This window comes from Trachemys scripta, chromosome 2, assembly GCF_013100865.1.
Source record: "Trachemys scripta elegans isolate TJP31775 chromosome 2, CAS_Tse_1.0, whole genome shotgun sequence".
Classification (NCBI taxonomy): Eukaryota; Metazoa; Chordata; order Testudines; family Emydidae; genus Trachemys; species Trachemys scripta.
Window position 1 is genome coordinate 89,407,531 of NC_048299.1, and position 19,408 is coordinate 89,426,938.

Consider the following 19,408-nt stretch of genomic DNA (forward strand, 5'->3'; position numbering starts at 1 on the left):
TGAATTTAGCAATATCTGCAGGTAAGCAACATATTGTGAAAAACTGGAAATCCAAATGAAACCTTTAATTTAATTAAATAAATTAAAGTATCATATGTATTGCGGTAGCACCTAGGAGGCCTAGTCATGGACAAGAACCCCATTGTGCGAGGCACTGTACATACACACAAAACAAAAAGATAGTCCCAAAGAGCTTAGTGGAATATCCTGCAGTGCAAGGTGGAGAATAATCAACTTTGTTCGGTGGAAACTCAGTAGGTCACGCCATACAATCTCCACAAAATATTAACATCAGCCAAAGTTTAACAGGCAACATTCCAGTGAGGTATCATATTACTCATACATATTTATTATTACAAAACATACCTTGCTTAGCTGTTGTCTGTCTTTATTTGTTTGACAAATTTGTAAATTAGAGTAATTTGCAATGAGCATCCATGATATTTATTTCAAATATGACCAAGGTGTAGGTCAAAATGGCTGTGAAGGGATTGTCATTTTTGTACTTTAGAAGTATGAGTCTGCTCTGAAAAGTGACTAAAATTGAACATTAAATATGCACAAGGGCAATAAATAAGAACAATCATAACTGCTGACTTCAGTGATATAAAGTAATTGCCTTTTACTTCTGTTAGCACTGTAGCCAAAATAGCTGGGTGAGCTGCATTCTGCTGCTCCTTGTGAATGAACAGAATGCTTACTAAGTTCTAAACAGCTACACCTGTGTACTACACTGAGGACAATAGGACTGTAGATACCACTGAAGGTATAATAAGATGAAGAGCATTGGGCACTGCACAGCGTCAAGCCTTTATCTTTAGTGATGACATGGGGAAGGAAAGACCCCAGCCTGACCTGTACAGTACAGGGCTGGCAAGTACCGAAACCTCTTTATTTATGAAAAGAACACATCTGATATGGAGTCAGTGAACTAACAATAGATATGAAACCCAGGCTGTCATTTTACAGTGACTTTGAAGTCTTAGGGTGAAATCTTGAAGTAAATAGTAAAACCCCCATTTACTTCACTGGGACCAAGATTTCACCCCAGAGTCCAATCATGGACTTCACTGGGAATTGTCTGCATGCAACTGGGGGGAGGGATAGCTCAGTGGTTTGAGCATTGAGCCTACTAAACCCAGGGTTGAGAGTTCAATCCTTGAGAGGGCCATTTAGGGATCTGGGGCAAAAATCTGTTTGGGGATTGGTCCTGCTTTGAGCAGGGGGTTGGACGAGATGACCTCCTGAGGTTCCTTCCAACCCTGATATTCTATTAAAAAAAAAACCTGACAAGATGAGCAAGCCTTTAAACCACTGATATCCCAAAGCAAATGCATGGTTCTCAAAATAAAACAGGAAGATTGAGAAAATTAACTGAAGCCTGATCATTATTGAAATACATTTACCTGGACAGCCCACTTGAGTAAAACAGGCTGAGCCATCCCTGTCCACCCACAATGCAGTACTGCAAAATTAGGCGCATTACAAGGTCTGACACTTTCCTCTGAAGCACCCAGCCTTGGTCAATGTTGAATTGGGTAACAAAGGAATTATTGTACTGGAACATTCCTATGTACCTTTATAAGTTAGCTTATCTTGGCCTGAAGTGGGAACTGCAGGCACATTGATAAATTGACAGCTCATCAAATTTCACTGGAGCTTCAATTAAATATTTTTCTAGTCTCTGCTGAAATGTTATGTAACTTTTTACAGCTACTTCTCAGCCCAAAACTGATCTTTAAAAGAAAAGCACCTGGGTTGCTGAATATTTTAGACCAGTGATTTTCAACCTTTTTTTTTCATTTGCATACCCCTGAAAAATTTAGAATGGAGCTACAGAACCCTTTGGAAATCTTAGACAGTCTGCGGACCCCCCCAGGGGTCTGCGGACCACAGGTTGAAAACCAGTTTTAGACATTAACCTGGGATGCATTCTATGATTTAAAAAGTTTTTCAGAAAAAAAAGATGAAAAACCAGCACTGTGCATGTGAGGGGGCACCCCTCACCTTATTAGGGAAGAAGGTAATGAGTTCTTCTGGGTTCAGCCAGCACTAACTAGATACACCTGCAAAGGCTTGTTCTGTCTGGAGGGAGGAAGCTTAAAAAGTGAAAGCCTGACACAGGAAGGGACAGTAACTGGGGAAGACTGCTGTGCCTCAGAGACAGGTGATTACAGGCAGAGAGATCAAGGAAGAGGGAGACAGTTTCTGCCCCAGCCGCCCCTGAGTCTGCCTGTATCAGACCAAATGTTAGCCAAAAAAAAAAAAAAAGGGGGGGGGGGGGGAGGGAAGTGTTGTTTAAGGAAGGACTCTAACCCTGATTAGGACAATAAAAAGCCTACAGACAACCCAGGACCAAGAAGGGTGACAGAGATACTGGCCAAGAGGCTAAGCACCTTTCCCCCTCACCCCCTTTCTTTACTTTGTTCCTCCCTGCCCTTAGAGAAGGGGAAAGGAACTTCTTTTTGGAGAGATCTTATACACCCACAACAGGGGAAGGACTCTTGTGTCAGAGAAAGGAAGCAACCCAAATTGTGGTCTGGTGGGGACTCAGTGGGCATCACCCATTACAGGGCATTTCTTACTGAATCAAAATTAGCACATTTATAGTTCTGCAACATGAAAAGGGTGGTCCCTGAATGAAACAAAAGTGAAAGAAGCTTTGGGCTTAGAGAACATTCTCACTGGAGATCTATGCATGGATTTAAAATTACTTGCAAAATGTACAGTATGTGCAAGTCTATAACGCACATATGGTCTCAAGTGGTAGCAGGCTAGCAATTTAAGTCACTGAACACTACTAAGCCTTATGGAATTTAAGACCAAGTTGCAGTAAATAAACAACTTCTTGCATAAACATACTGGCCAATTATGATAAAATTCTGATCTAAATGACACCATGTTGCATAATATATGGAACAAAGGAAATGGACCTAGATTTAAAAGATCTATACAGTTTGCTTGAGAACATGTTCGAAACCTCTATTTCAAAACATACTGCAAAACAATTAGATGGCAATCGCTTTGGGTGAAAATCACCACCCAGATCACAGGATTCAGGGTGATGCCTCATCATAGTGTGATCAATTCCATAGGATCAATTCCATTGCTTACACCTTTGGCTTCTTTGAAGATATACTAGTTTTAATGCAACACTTACAATTTTATTTCCAATATTAAGTGATATACAGCATTACTATCACCAGAGGTAACAAAGCCCATTTATAATGTACTTGTAAAGCATAAATGGGACAACAAAGAATGAAGCATTGATTTGTTAAATACTCTGGGCCACATCCTCAGATGATGTAAATTAGCATTGCTCCATTGATCTCAGTGGAGTGATGCCAATTTACATCAGCTGAGGAGCTGACTGTCACGTATGAAGGTGAAAGAGTATAGACAAGAGTGATCAGCTGAAGAGCTCATATATACTGCACACATATTTTACATTTTAAGTATACTAGAAAAGTGGCAATAACTCTGAAGAGGTGGTGTCTGTATAATTTTTTCATCTTTTGAAGATTGATTCCCCCTTGTATCTATATGCTGTATGTCAATAATAAAAACAGAGCACCAGGAAAACAAGAAAAAAACCACTGCATTTTTGTTGGCATCATAAACTATAGTTATTTTGACCTTCTCTCTTGGTTTATGAAGCTCTTGGAGATATTTTCTTGTAAAGCCCAGATGTTTTTCTATATTTGAGCAACTCAAGAGAGATACTATAGTTATAGTTATTAAGCAACAGACTAAAGACACTCACTGGTAACATTTAAAAACTTGCCAGTTTAAAAAAAAAAAAAAAGGAAGGAAGGAAGGATTTGCTTAACATAGTAAATATCTATACAAATGAAAGCACCATGGAGGTTATGTCTGCAAATGACATAAAATAACCAGTTTCTAACAAGATGGGTGAAAATGTACAGTCACTGGAACTTATTAATAACTTATTTATTTAGGTATCAATTCAGGAAGGTACTAACTTCCTAACTTTAAGTATTTGAGCAGTCCCACTGAAATCAATAAGAACTACACATACTGACCTTACATACAAATATCTAACTGTGGTTTCGGATTTGGTTTCAAACTGTGGTACATGTATTCTGTAATACAATGTGCCAAGGATAATCTCCAATTGTTTCCATTTAGGTTTACATTTTCATTACTTAGTGAAGAATAAGGATATGACTGGTGAAATCTGCATTGTGTAACAAAGATATAGCAGGTGAATATATATTGTTTTGCCACTTTTCTTTCTGGAGATATAGAAGGAAATTTCAGTAAACTGATACTTTTTAGAAATTTTCAGAATTATATACAATCTCTTAACAGCATCATCATCAATGGCACTGCTTAGTGCCACAAAATGGTTCTCAGACATGTGTGAGAGTATATGGAGAATGCTATTTTTTCATCTCCAAGATCGCACTGCCTGGTCCTCTGTGCTTAGCACTGCAGATGTTGCAGAACTGCAATGGGGACATCTGGAAATTTAAAAGAAAGGTATGTTAGTTAGATAGTACTCTGTATTCTGCAACAAAACAATTGTCATGTGAAAATTTACCTCAGAATTTGGGAAGGTAAATGTAAGTCACTCCATAAATTCTACAGCTTTCTAGTGAGCGCATACCTCCCGTGCACGTTCGCACATACACATATACATAGGAAGGCAGTATAACAGAATGTATTATGCATGAAATAATTATGCTTGGAGCCAAGAAGCAGTATATTCCTCCTCGCCATTGCAGGTGCTCTAAAAGACTCCCTTCAGAACGATGTGTATGTATATAACAAACATATACTGAAGCCAAATTCTGCCCTTATGCGGATTAAATACTTATGTGAACAGCTATGTGGAACAAAGACAGCACAAAATACTTGGCACACTGTCCTCGCTCTTTGGAAGATCTGTGCTGGTGGATCTGGCTGTGAGTGGATTTCTGAACCACATCCCCAGATGGTGTGGATTGGCATAGCTTCATTGATTTCAAGGGAGCTAGGCTGATTTGCACTAGCTGAGGATCTGGGCCAGAGTCTCTATGTTTTGTTACCCAAATCAAACATTTTTTTAACTCCTGCTTTTACCCTCATATGTTCCTTACTTTTGCATCATTCTTCCTCCAATATGCCCCACCTATGCCTATATGCATCAAGCAGGCTTCCTATAACTATAACTGGCACGGCACCAAACAGCAACTGCTCAGCAGAAACACTGAGGACCAACAGCTAAACACAAGAATATTAAGACTCCTACAGTACCAATTACAATAAAAGTCAACTTTTTAAAACAAATCCCAGTAAATGTTATCTAGCCTTCTTTGTCCAGGAACAAAATTTCAGACTGGCTTTTGGCATCCTGGTCTTTGAGCCAAAATTTGACTATTCTTCAGATAATCTAATTCATAGTACGGTAATTATCGCTAGTAAATATTGTCAACAAATTGCCAACAAATAATTGCTTTTAAGAGAAATATTTAAGAGGCTTTATTATCATGGGAACACACTAGTAAAATAAAGATCTCTGTGATAAATATTTCAATATATAATTTTTGACGTGCGAATACGGAGATGCCTTGTTTAGTTTGTTACATTTGCTAGAGGGAGTAGTTCTTTAGACATTGACTTTACTTTACAACAAAAACAGACAAGTAAAAAAAATCTTAAATTTCACTTGTTTTTCCTGTTTTATTAATTTTCTGATGCTTTTATTTCTAAATCCCTGTCCAATTTATATATATATAAAGTTATTTATTGTGTTTTCACTCTACGGCCAAAACAATTTAATTCAACAGAAAAAGCAAAAATTCTCAGCAAAAAAAAGTGAATATAAACAAAGTTATTTAAATATTTATTCACTAAAACATGAAGATGTTTTCCTCTCCAGATCAAATCAGTGAATGTAAGTTTCTTAAGAAATTGTTTTATTATGGAAGTTAATTAAATTAAAACATCTTAGAGAGCTGCTATGTAAAAGTTTAAATCAAACAGCTCATTCACTAAGTCTCTGAAATGCATTTCATATTCAGATGTGAGAAAAATCAAAATATTTTTCTTGTCTGAGAGCAGCAGTTTTCATTTAAATTATATGTATTTTGGTTGCAGTTGGGTTAACCACCCTTCTCCTAGACACATACTGAGATACAGTCAGGAATAACTGTAATAATCATTTTATAATCCCCGACAAACATGTGCCCTTCTCTGTGGATGGCAAAAGCAAACCATTTGTCCTTTCGTCCTTGATGAAGGTGATCTCTCATATCCACCGAGATTAAGTTGGTTGCTTACTGTGCTAGGTACAGGGAGGCACTCTTTGTGAAACATATGCCTGCAATGGAACACTGTCACACTGAAGGATTTGGATGCATCTGGGGGGGGAAGAAAATAAATACATTACAATGAGATAGTGAAACAAGGGAGCTGATGGTTATAATAATTTACCTTACCTATGCAAAAGATATTGACATATTCCATTATTTATGCAGAATAATAGTAACGTCTTACATTTAGGTAGCGTCCTTCAGCTTAACATATTCCAAAAATTTTACAGATTATTATAGATGGTTCAGGTAGCGCCAACAGTTAATACTGCCCAATACTTTCCATCATGAAAGACCATTTTCTAGTGCTTATAACTTTGCTAAACTTAATCCATTTGGGCTGAAATTTTCTATACAGTATGTCTGCCTAAGGCCACTTAGGGATCTGGGGCAAAATCAGTACTTGGTCCTGCTAGTGAAGGCAGGGGGCTGGACTCGATGACCTTTCAAGGTCCCTTCCAGTTCTAGGAGATAGGATATCTCCACTCTGGGGGTTTGGACAGGTGCCCCTGGGGTAGAAGGGATTTCTCCTGCTGCATTCCTGCGTGCGCCTTCTCTTGGCCAAAGCTGCCTGCAGAGCAGACTCCATCTTGGCTACGAGAGCGCTAAAGTTACACACACAGGAATCACTTCACTCATCATTAATATGCAGTTTTTAATGCATTACTGCATTAAACCATCACTGGAACATCCTCCCCTTCCAGATTTTCTACTACCAGAGGCCTGTGCTAGGCTTCATGTTGGTGGAGGTGAACACAGCAGAACTACATTGTGAATCTAGCCCAGGGTCTGACAAAACCATTTCAGTTCTACTTTCTCTTCTATGCCATGTCCACATCAATTTGGCAAATGATGAAGAAAAAACAAAACTGAAATGAAAGTGCTTCCTTGAATGCTCTGTGCCATTGCTCAGTAGCTGGCTTTTTCACTAAAAAGAAAGTAATCTTATTCAAATACTTAGCCATAAGTATTGTCATTTGGAGGGCTCAGGCCAACATATTCTATTGAATCAAGCTATAACCTTCTCATGCTGAGGAAGAAGTGAAAAAAACAACTATACATATTTTTTGTGATATAGCACCCTCCCAAAATATATATCTTTATAAATAATGCTTTGCTGAATTTCTATTTTCAGGGCTAATCTCAGAAAGTGTTTTAAAACTGCAGTCTGTTACAAGATACAGTAATTCCTCGCTTAATGTTGCAGTTATGTTCCTGAAAAATGTGACTTTAAGTGAAATGATGTTAAGCGAATCCAATTTCCCCATAAGAATTAATGTAAATGGGGGGGGGGTTAGGTTCCAGGGAAAAATTTTTTCACCAGACAAAAGACTATTTTTATATATATATATATATATATATAACGAATTCGGAGGTAAAGCAGTGCTCCGGGGTGCACCTTTAACGCGGTAAGATTTTTTGGCTCCCGAGGACAGCGTTATATCGAGGTAGAGGTGTATACACACACACACACACTCACAGAGTATAAGTTTTAAACAAACAATTTAATACAGTACACAGCAATGATGATTGTGAAGTTTGGTTGAGGTGGAAGTCAGAGGGTGGAAAAGGTTGGGATATTTCCCAGGGAACGCCTTACTGCTAAATGATGAACTAGCACTAGCTGAGCCCTCAAGGGTTAACGCATTGTTGTTAATGTAGCCTCACACTCTACAAGGCAGCACAAATGGAGGGAGGGGAGACAGCATGGCAGACAGAGACACACACCCTGTGTGTGTGAGAGTGAGAGAGAGATACACGCATTGCCCCTTTAAGTACACTGACCCCACTCTAAGTAAACTGTCTTTTTAAGTAGATTAGCAAGTTGAGACAGCAGCTGCTGCCGTCAGCAAGCTTCCTCCGTCCTGAGCCTGTCGTGTTCCACTCTGCTCTATGGAGATGGGGTAAGCGGGGAGGAAGGGGGACACCCTGACATTAGCACCCCTCTTTCCCCTCATCCCCCGGGCACAGCAAGCAGGAGGCTTCTAGGAGCAGCTCCAAGGCAGAGGGTAGGAGCACCACATGGCAGTGGGAGGGAGGGACAGCTGAACTGCCAACAATTGATAGCCTGCTGCACAGGGAACTTAGGGGAGCGGGGAGCTGATGGGGGGCTGCCAGTCCACCCTGGTTCCAAGCCCCAACCAGCTAGCTCCAACGGGCTGCTCTTTCTGCAAGCAGTGGACAAAGCAGGCGGCTGCCAAACAACATTATAAGGGAGCACTGCGCAACTTTAAACGAGCATGTTCCCTAATTTATCAGCAACGTAACAACAAAACAACGTTAACCAGGACAACTTTAAATGAGGAGTTACTATAAGTGCAAATATCTTAGCAGTGAGTGAAGCAATGTGTTTTCAAATGCTCAGATTCTAACAGGTTTATTCCACGAACAACAATAATTTTTGATTTATATTTCCTAAAAAAGGATTCTCTCTCACAGGGTCTCTTTCCCACCAAGCGTCCTACCTGAAGGAAGTATAGGGGAAAGACACGATTCACAGATATTCTCTTCTGTATGAAAACAAATATTTAAAAATTAATGACAAAGAACATTATGTTATCATCATGCCTCAAGCAGATATGACCCTGTCTTTATAGAAATTCCAGCATCCAATGCTGCATTTTGAGGAATTATTTATTTATAATGCTCTATGCAGTCTATTAAAAATTTAAGTATGAAATAGAAGCAGCCTTATTGTCAGCATGAAAATATGTAGTAAGGTGCTCAAATTCTGTGGAGAATATGCCATTTAACACCTAGATTGACAGTCAGATCAGAGCTGTAAACTCACAGGAAGAGCTTTGAAAGAGGTTAAAAAATATATGGCTGTTTTTTTCATGTACAGTATGCTGTGTCAGAAGCTCTGATCCTCTGACTTTACAAATGTCCGACTTTCTCGTGTTGGAATTATCATTGCATTTCCTTGGAGTTACACAACGGCTGATTTTTTTTTTATCATAGGTGATAAAATAGTTTGAAAAAGTTTCAGGTATCTTTAAAAGATGTATTGTAATTTCTTGTTTAGGTTACATATTCTGATTAACAGAATGTTTGCGTAGCCAACAGGTCCCAGGAGGCAATACTTTTTAGCTTGATCAGAGCAGAGACTACTTGGATCAAGATAAAGTACTGACACAGGGACCTGTAGTTTCCAGAAACCAGCAATTCCTCATTAAAGATGAGGGCTAGCAGCATTCCACTCCATTTTCTGTAAATTAGGTACGAGGCCCAGGCCCTTGGCAAGCTTCCAATATTGTCCTTAGTCTAAAAACAAAGAATACTGCTCAACAGTTTTGAAGACTGCCGTATTTTGTTTGTACCCACCATCCACGCGGACGCCTTTCATTTGAGTTCGGTGCATTTTCTCCAATAGTGACAGTGAGTCTGCAACAAGTATCTTCTTGCATCCCTCACGTAGCAAAATCTATCACAAAGTACACAACCAGATAAGATTAAGTCAAGTCAATTACTATACATGCAAATGCAGAAAACTGTACTCAAATCTTGTCATCCATGATGAGGCCAACCTTAAAAACTTCTCATTTGACTAATAAGAAATGCCACCTCAGTACTTGAAGCATTCCCTATATCAGTGCTTCGCAAATTCTAAACCTTGGGATTTCCTGTGAAACTAAGGCCTTGTCTACACTACGAGGAGAGATCAAGCTAAGTTACGTAACTTCAGCTATGTGAATAATGTAGCTGAAGTCGACGTACCTAGATCTATTTACCGCAAGGTCCACACTATGCAATGTTGATTGGAGACGCTCTCCTACTGACTTCCCTTGCGCTTCTCATTCAGGTGGAGTATAGGAGTCGACAGGAGAGCAATCTGCGGTTGATTTAGCGTGTCTTCGCTAGACCCGCTAAATCGACCGCTGATACATCGATGCTGCGCGTCGAACCCCAGGTAAGTGTAGACAAGGCCAAAGAAAGGTTCAATTACTTTCTCCCCAAAAATATCTAAGCAAGCAAAATTTGTAACTATAACCAAACCACAAGCAAAGTTATAAAATTTCAAAAGACAAACTTAATTAGAAAGGAAGGGAGGGAGTCAACATTTTTAAATACCCACTCAATTCAATACAATGGATGAACTTGCCTATGGTAAGGTTCCAATGGAAGAACATCTAAGGGAAAAAGGAGATCAGGAGAGCTGGCAATTTCTCAAAGGTGCTACAGCAAACTATCCCAACATGAAGGAAAAAGATGTAGAATACTAATAGGTCACTATGGCTGAATCAGGAACTCTTTAATGACCTGAACGTCAAAAAGGGATTCTACAAAAAGTGTAAATATGGACAAATTTCTAAGGATGAATATGAAAGATAGCACAAACATGCAAGAACAAAATCATAAAGGCTAAAGCCTAGACCTACCAAGGGACATAAAATGTAATAAGAGGTTGTATAAATACATCAGGAGCAAGAGAAAGCCCAATACAAATGTAGGTCGTCTACTTAGTATGGACGGAGAACTATTAATAGATGACATCACGAAGGTTGAGGTATTTAATGCCTACTTTGTTTCAGTCTTCTCTAAAGATGTAAATTGTGACTAGATACTTATCACAATTAATATTAACAAGGGGAAAGGAACATTAGGCAAAAGAGAGAAAGAACAGATTAAAGAATATTTACATAAATTAGATGTATTCAAGTCAGCAAAACCTGATGAAATTCACCCTAAGAAACTAGCTGAAACAATCTTGGAACCATTAGCAATTATCTTTGAGGCCTCAAGAGGGATGGGTAAGGTGCCAGAGGACTGAAGAAGAGCAAATATAGTACGAGGGGAGATTGAGCTAAGTTACTTATCTTTAAAATGTACCAGTCAGCCTAAGTTCAATAGCTGGAAAGATATTGGAATAAATTATTAAACAACCAATTTGTAAGCACCTAGAGGATAAGAGCGTTATAAGTAATAGCAAACATGGCTTTGTCAAGAACAAATCATGACAAATCAACCTAATTTCCTTCTCTGAAAAGGTCACTGACATAATGGATGGGAGGAGCAGTAGAGGTAATACATCTTGGTTTTAATAAGGCTTCTGACAGTCTCCTATACATTCTCATAAGCAAACTACAGAAATGTGGTCTAGATGAGATTACTATAAAGTAGCTGCAAAACTCCTTGAAAGACCATACTGAGAGTAGTAAACAATGGTTCACTGTCTAGCTCAGGTGATGAATCTCGTGGCATCCTGCAGGAGCTGTCCTGGGTCGAGTACTATTCAATATTTTCATTAATGACTTGGATTACGGAGTGGAGCACATGTTTATAAAATCTGTTGATGACTCCAAGCTCGGAAGGGTTGCTAACATTTTGTAAGAGGATTAGAATTCAAAACAACCTTGATAAATTGGAGAATTGGTCTGAAATCAACAAGATGAAATTCAAGACAGACAAGTGCAAAGTACTACAGTTAGAAAGGAAAAAAAAATCAATTGCTCAGCTACAAAATGGGGAATAACTGGCTTGGTGGGAGTACTACTGAAAAGGATCTGGGGGTTATAGAGGATGAAAAATAAAAGTCAACAATGTGATGCAGTTACAAACAAGGCTAATTTCATTCTGGGGTGTAGTCACAAGAGTTTCATATGTAAGACCGTGAAGTAGTTGTCCTGCTCTACTCGGCACTCGTGAGGCCTCAGCTGGAGTACTGTGGACAAATTGGAGTGCTTTAGGAAAAATATGGACAAATTGGATTCCAGAAGAGAGATAACAAAAGGATAAAAGGTTTAGAAAAGCTGACCTATGAGGAAAGGTTAAAAAAAATGGCCATGTTTAGTTTTGGGAAAAGAAAACTGAGGGGGAACTTAACAACAGTTTTCAAATATGCATAAGGTTGTTATAAAGAGGATGGTGATCAATTGTTCTTCGTGTCCACTGAAGGTAGAACAAGAATAATGGGCTTAATCTGCAACAAGGGAGATTTGGGTTAGATACCAGGAAAAACTTGCTAACTATAAGCAGAGTTACGTACTAGAATAGACTTTCAGAGAGAGGTTGGGGGTTTTTAAGAACAGGTTAGACAAACACCTATCAGAGATGATCTAGGTAAACTTGGTCCTGCCTAAGTGCAGTGGTGGGCGAGGCTGGGGGGAGGGTGGCGCTGGACTACATGACCCGTTAAGGTCCCTTCCAGCCCTACGTTTCTAGGATTCTAGAATCACACTGGTCCCTTCTGATCTTATAATTTATTAATTCAGCTCTTCTAGCTAGCAAGACAGGTTACGCGAGTCACCCAAGATGAACGATTGAACGTATTATCAAGGGGACAACTCATCGTTAAGGAAAATTTTCTTCAGCATGTTTGTCCACATGGATTCCCTTCTTGATGCGCACACTTCCCATAAGCACAAGGTCAGTTTCATTTGGTCAGAGGTGTCAGCTGGAGCCATGACTGCACCCTGCATGTCCTTGCTCCCCACCCTCCTCCAAGGGCATAGAGGGTTGAGCAAGGCCATCAACAACCTGGGTGTATTCCTGAATGATTTTGTCCTGTTGATGTAAGACAACAATGCCCTTACTACATCGAGTGTGTGAAGTTTAGCTTCCCCTGGGGTGGAGTGAGGCTTAGGAAACAAAATGGGAGTTGAATGGATTGGTTTATATGGAATTCTGACACAACCTTGGGCAGAAACTTGAGGTGAGGTCTGAGAGCGACCCTGTCCTTATGAAACTGTATAAGGAGTACCGGTTATCTTCCCTACCCGTCAAGCAGATGTAATAGTTATTAACAACAGCCTTCATAGACAGGTAGTATAAGGAACAGGTTGCTAAAGGCTCAAAAGGAGGACCCTTCGCCTTGCTAGTACTATACTGAGGTTCCCGAAGGGGGAAAGGCCTCCCACGCGGAAGGAAAAACATGAATTATGTTCTTAGGGAATCTAGACCTGCAGCGTGGGAAAAAACAGTATGGCCCTGGAGGGTGATATGCAGATATTGCTACTAAATGGACCCTTACGGAGCTGCTGGAAAGCCCAGATTTGTTTCAGGGCTAGCAAATAGTCCAAAAGCTGGTATTGAGATGCTGAAATAGAGAACCTCTTCTATTTAGCTTTGTAGGTCAGTAATTGTGGTTCTAATTAACACACACTGGCACACAGTGTGCAGAGAAAAGGTGGACACTGCAGGAGTTCAGTCTCATTTCCACAGGCGGTAAGAAGGATAGTTGGGCCTGCTTGGCCCCTTAGGCGCTTGCTGGGGATGGGGAGGGCACAAGGATATCTAAGGTGCAGGCATAGCCCCAGCAGACACAACTAGCCAAAAGAAACCAATCTTGTATGATTGGGGTGCATGTGCTCCATATGGACAATCAGTGGAAGAATTTGCACTTTTGCTCTAAATTTGAAAACTCAAGTTAGTATGTTACCAAGACAAAGGCTCCTCACTTCCATAAGAAAGAAGAGTTTGCTGAGAAGGGATAATAAATCCTATTGAAAATACTGATGGCCCCATTTTAAATCTGGAAGCTCCAGGCATGCTCTGACTTAGACAGCCAACACTTCTCAATCAGGAGCAATCACCCACACCAAATGGAGAGCTGCACATTGTCTACTGCTGGCTCTCTCAGTCCTCTGCCTTTTATAAGTGACAGCAGAAGTCAAACCTTCTCATGGCCCCAAGATCATCCCAAGATGTCTTCATGCCCCCAGAAAACTACTAGAAGCTGCATCATGGGGCACCTTTTTAATCACCAAGTAAGATTTTGTTGTCTTCCCATAGACAGCAGAATTCTTTTAAAATACACTACCATAAGAGCTGTACCCTTCCCCCGAGCTCCCTTGCTCCTCCTACACCTCACTTCTCACCCCCACAAAAGGAGGATGGGCAGGCATTTTCCTACAGTGCCCCACCACTCCCAATCACTTATATCCTCCATCCTACACCCACGTTCGTTACTCCTTTCCCAAGATCCTTGTCTTTCTCCTCCCTGGGGCAACTTCCTTGCCAGTTTAATTCCCTCACCCCAGCCAATTTGTATCTCTACTTATACAAACAAACAAAACACACCTAAAAAGGGAAAGAGAAAACGGGAACCAATCATGTTACTATGATTCCTTCTACATCCTCCAAGAAAAGACACTTGGGAACACATTACATGTAATAAACATTTCCAAACACTGACAACTAAGATCCTTCAAAATTTATTTTTGTTCAAATGTATTTCACACTGACAAGTTATTTATACAGAAGCTTTGGGTGCCAAGAAAATTAATCAAAGCTTTAGCTTTCATTTCTTGTTAGTGAAAGTCTCAGTCCTTCTGCATTTCTCTAATGCACTTCATTAGATGGACATTATTGTTCAGCAATATTGTAAAATGCAAGCCTGAAATCAATGGTGCCGAATTATGTACAGTATTATTATACAGTCCCTAACAATGCAAAACCAAGGAAAAGGACATTTGAATTTCCACAACATGAAGCATGTTTATGCAAATGTAACAACCCTGAATAAGTCGCAAGTTCCCATTTTTCTGGATGGTTTGAAATAATTAATTTCCATGAAACCAGTTTTCAAACAGCACTCTCAGTCACAGTTTTTAGTTTGACAATCCTACAAACAAAATGCGCTGTAAGAAGAGAATGATTGCACCATTTCTTCTGATTATCTGTAGTATAAGAAAGAGTGAATAAACTAATGTGGAACACTCAGCTGTATAACTAATTGAAAGAATATATCATAGCAGAGTGAATTACAGCTAAGTGAACAGTTTCCAAAAACTGAAATCGCACACTCTTAGGTGCAAATGAATTATGTAGGACCTTTCAAAAATTAGCAAATTATACATCTGAAATACATTTTATAAATTCATAGACAAATCTTTAAACATTTTAAATTGGGCATGCCAGTGGGTGACAGTCATATTCTCCAGTATTAACTACTTTAAACTATTAAATCATACAACCTCAAAGCACAATGAAGTGAATTCAGTTCTACACTGTATAAAAAGTTTAAAATAGTAACCTCTAACTTTTTAATACCTGCTTTATTTCTCAGGAGACATCTGATTCTGACCCTATGGGTTTCTCCCCCCTCTTCCTCCAAAAAGGACCACAGTGAAAGACAAATTCCACTTAAACCATAGAGCAGTGGCTTAAACTTCTAAAAAATGTCTGGAGGCTTTTTTGACAGAACAGCTGGATGAAACAATTTTGCAGAATAGGAGCATTCCCCTTTTAAAATGTTACAAGTCTTCAAGCTACCACCTAAGGATTCATCACTTATATTTCAGGTGTGTGAATGACAAAGCCTTAGGAGGTCTAAACCACTATATGTAAGTCCATTCTCCTTGCCAGAAGCAATTATTGAAAACAGGACTTTCAAGGAGTGTTTGCTTATGTAATAGACATGAGTAAAACAAATTAAATCAGAAGAAAAAAATCAAACTATTTGGTACCTAAAAATGTAGGCAGTATATAAATGTTGAGAAAGAGAAGCTGTAGAATAGATGCACCGGTAGACACATTTATGGCTATGGAAAACCTGTAGAAGACTCATTGTCAGACCTTATTCTGCTAATAATTCAATAAAACGGGCAAGAAAAAAATCACAGTGCAAAGAGGTTCTATGTCAGTGCTCAAAATTCCACTGACATAGATTCAAGGAGTTTAAAGACAAACAGGATAATTCAATAACTACGGTATGTACAGAAAAGAGAAGCAGTGGAAAAAATGAATGTTTTTAAAGAATCATGTGCCATTATTAGGATGAAAAGGGCATATAGGTAGGTCCCATTAGACAAGATTGAGCTGCATTCATTAACAGTGAAATAGGGGGAAAATTTACAAAGAAACCATAAATGCAGCAGGATCAAATTCTCTTAGAAGACAAAAAATGATTGTTCCTCTATAGCAAAAACTCCAGGAACTCTAACTTCTTTTCTAGAAAAGGATGAGATTATTAAAAAGGAAAAAAAAATCAGGAGAATGAAACAAGGAGAAAAATGTGAAACTGATACAGTACCTTTCACTTTATTTAATAAATAACCTCATGAACCAAGCCCTTTGAAAGTAATGAAAATTTCATCCTCTGTTTCGGTCACATTACACTGCCTTAGGGCAGATACTATCAGATAATTTGATTACCAGCCACACAGACTTCCATTTAATTGATAAAGGTCTGATTCAGCAAAATACATAAAGATATCCTCAAGTCCATCCCTGTTCAGGAAAGCACTTATGTGCTTAAATTTAAGGGCATGATTAAATGCCATGAAAATCAATAAGAACATGCTTAAATTATTTCCTGAATTGGGGCCTAAATGAGTTTAAATTTCTGAATGAAATCAAGGAAGAAAGAAGATCTGTCACAACAAAACACACACCAGTAGATACTGTTATCAATAGACACAGGTAGGCTGTACAAGTTGTGATATGCCCTCTAGTGGTCACTTTGAGAACCAGCAGCTTATTTATATTGTATTTAGGACAAAATAAGAATGAGGTGGATGGAAATAAACAGAAAACATCCAACATAAATTTTCCAGATGGATTTTTAATCAATATTCAACCAGTCATGATAGAGAACTTAGGTTCAGTCAATAGACATAAGAAAAAACAGGTCATAGTACCTGAGTAGTCAGAGTTATTAAAAATACTAAATAAAAAATTGGTTATATATTTGATATAAACAAAAAAAGATCTTAGAGTAAGGAATGTCTTCTGCACTATCCTTCTGATACTTGTAGCAAATAAAAAAAAGGGAATATGAATTAAAATTATTTTTAAAATCAGATACCATCTTAAATTTATCACAACGATGCATATGCAACATTTGCTAACTTCCGTGATTAATGTAAACTAAATTCCACATTACTACATCCTGAAGCTGAAGAGACTCCTATTTTATCAATGTGGAAAAAGAGAGATGCTTAAACTGTGCAACAAGTGACTGAATAAAGAATATTTTTATTGGTCTTTTCTACATCAGAACATTGTTCATTCTAAAGATAGGTCCATAAAACTTATGTCAAAATTTCCAGATATGAGTGTTTAAAGTTATGCACCTAAATTATATTTAGGCACTTGTAACTTCCACCATCATTTCTAGTAGGGAAGAAACAGACTGAAGTTTGAGAATTTTGGGTCAAGAGACTTTGCTACAGGTGCAGAGCTAAGGTTATTTGGACTCATCAGCTGTGCAGGTCCATAGTTTAAAATGTTTGAAGTTCTTCAAAGAGTAACCTTAAACTTGAATGTCCTGAGTTTTAAACAGAGGATTTTTAATAACAAAAATGTTCTTGTACTTTTAGAATACACCTCTACCCCAATATAACGCGACTCGACATAACACGAATTCTGATATAACGCGGTAAAGCAGTGCTCCGGGGGGGGCAGGGCTGCGCACTCCGGCAGATCAAAGCAAGTTCGCTATAACGCGGTTTCACCTATAATGCGGTAAGCTTTTTGGCTCCCGAGGACAGCGTTATATCGAGGTAGGTGTACTTACGTACTTACATAAAGTACGTAAACCAAGTGTAGGTCTGGGAATTTACAGTATACACAAGATTTTAACCACAATAAAATACTTTATTCAAAAGAAAAATACTTGACATTGGTATTCTAATAGAATTTAAGGGTTGCTGCAATATAATAAATGACTGTGGGTTGATTAGCAGGGAAATCCTCTATGATATAAGTGTAAATTAGTTATTAAAGACATGCTATCAAAATTATTCTTCATACAGTCTTTAAAACTAAAGATTGTTATTGCTATCTATTTTCCAAAAAGGACTGAATGTTTTAAAACAGCTGCAAACAAACCAGGAATTACAAATAGTAAATTATTGCTTTATTATCAGAATTTCAATGTAACCTGGTGCAATTTGGTATGCCTGCCAGAGTTCTGATTGTGATTTAATTATATTTCAAATGCTGGCGGCAGAATAGCAATTTATTCTCTGTTAGATAAACCACCGCTCGTAGGCCTGTCACTTTTGATGCATGAGTGGACCCACTTAATAGAATGCACAATTTTATGGCTATATAAATTAAAATGCAGTTGTCAGTGGCCTACTTGATTTATGATTTAATATTCATCTCAGTGAAGAGTTAGATTTAAAGAGTTAGATATAAAATACAAGAACTTTCAAGTTGTGGCTTTAGCCTACATTTTATTCAATTTAATACTTCTGGAAGAACCTGAAGAGCAGCTCTGTGTATGCTCGAAAGCTTGTCTCTCTCACCAACAGAAGCTGGTCCAATAAAAGATATTATCTCACTTACCTTGTCTCTCTAAAGTACTAACTAGCAGATAAATACATGTTTTAACATATGTAACTGACTGTGCGTTTATTACATAAAAAGGTATAAAGATGGGTAATACAGGATTGAACACTGCTGGTGGTGGTGATCATGAGGTAGGAGAGTTCATTTAAACCTCTAAAGCTAGGACTAACTAACTAAATAAATCCCACTATAAGTTATCACTAGTTCATCTTCATCCACGATACCAACAGTGTGAGTGGCCACTGACCTTTTCAGTAAACATCATGTAGGGCTGCTCAGGATAGGTACACCATCACTATCCTTAAAGTACAAAGGCCACCTGTGACTTGTTTATAACCATGCACACATCACTCCCATGGGTGGAGCTAACCAGTGGTAAGAAGGGTGGGAAAATCTGGGAGGAACGTTTATAAGCCAACCCCCCCCAAAATGGATAGGTAAAAATAGCAAAAACTGTACGACCCTTTCATAAGCCGACCCTATATTTCAGGGATGGGAAAACTTTGGCTCCCAGCCTATCAGGGTAAGTCGCTGGCGGGGTGGGACTTTTTGTTTACCTGGAGCGTTCACAGGCACGGAGCCCCTCAGCTCCCAGTGCCCGTGGTTTGCTGTTCCCAGCCAATGGGAGCTGCGGGAAGTGGCACCACTTCCCGCAGCTTCCATTGGCTGGGAACAGTAAACCGCGGCCACAGGGAGCCAAAGGGTAGCAGGGGTAATGGCAGTGGAGGAATGGCTGAGCCGTGCAGAGTACATAGAAATCCACTTGGAACCAGTGGGTTTCTACTAGGCATGCCTCTGTTCCTGCTACCAGTGCGACTGTGACTACGCTGCTATTTATACTCACGCTAGCT

At 38.9% G+C, this 19,408-nt stretch overlaps 1 protein-coding gene across 1 annotated transcript in view; it reads right to left on the reverse strand.

Moving 5' to 3' along the window:
• Positions 1-3,123: 3,123 nt before the first annotated feature.
• Positions 3,124-19,408, reverse strand: part of VPS41 (VPS41 subunit of HOPS complex) — a gene marked incomplete in the record, with an annotated part of 141,700 nt that continues 125,415 nt past the window's right edge. The window contains 4 exon segments of the mRNA XM_034761231.1: positions 3,124-4,487; positions 6,289-6,368; positions 8,786-8,830; positions 9,645-9,744. Coding sequence (XP_034617122.1) covers positions 4,407-4,487; positions 6,289-6,368; positions 8,786-8,830; positions 9,645-9,744 — 306 coding nt within the window.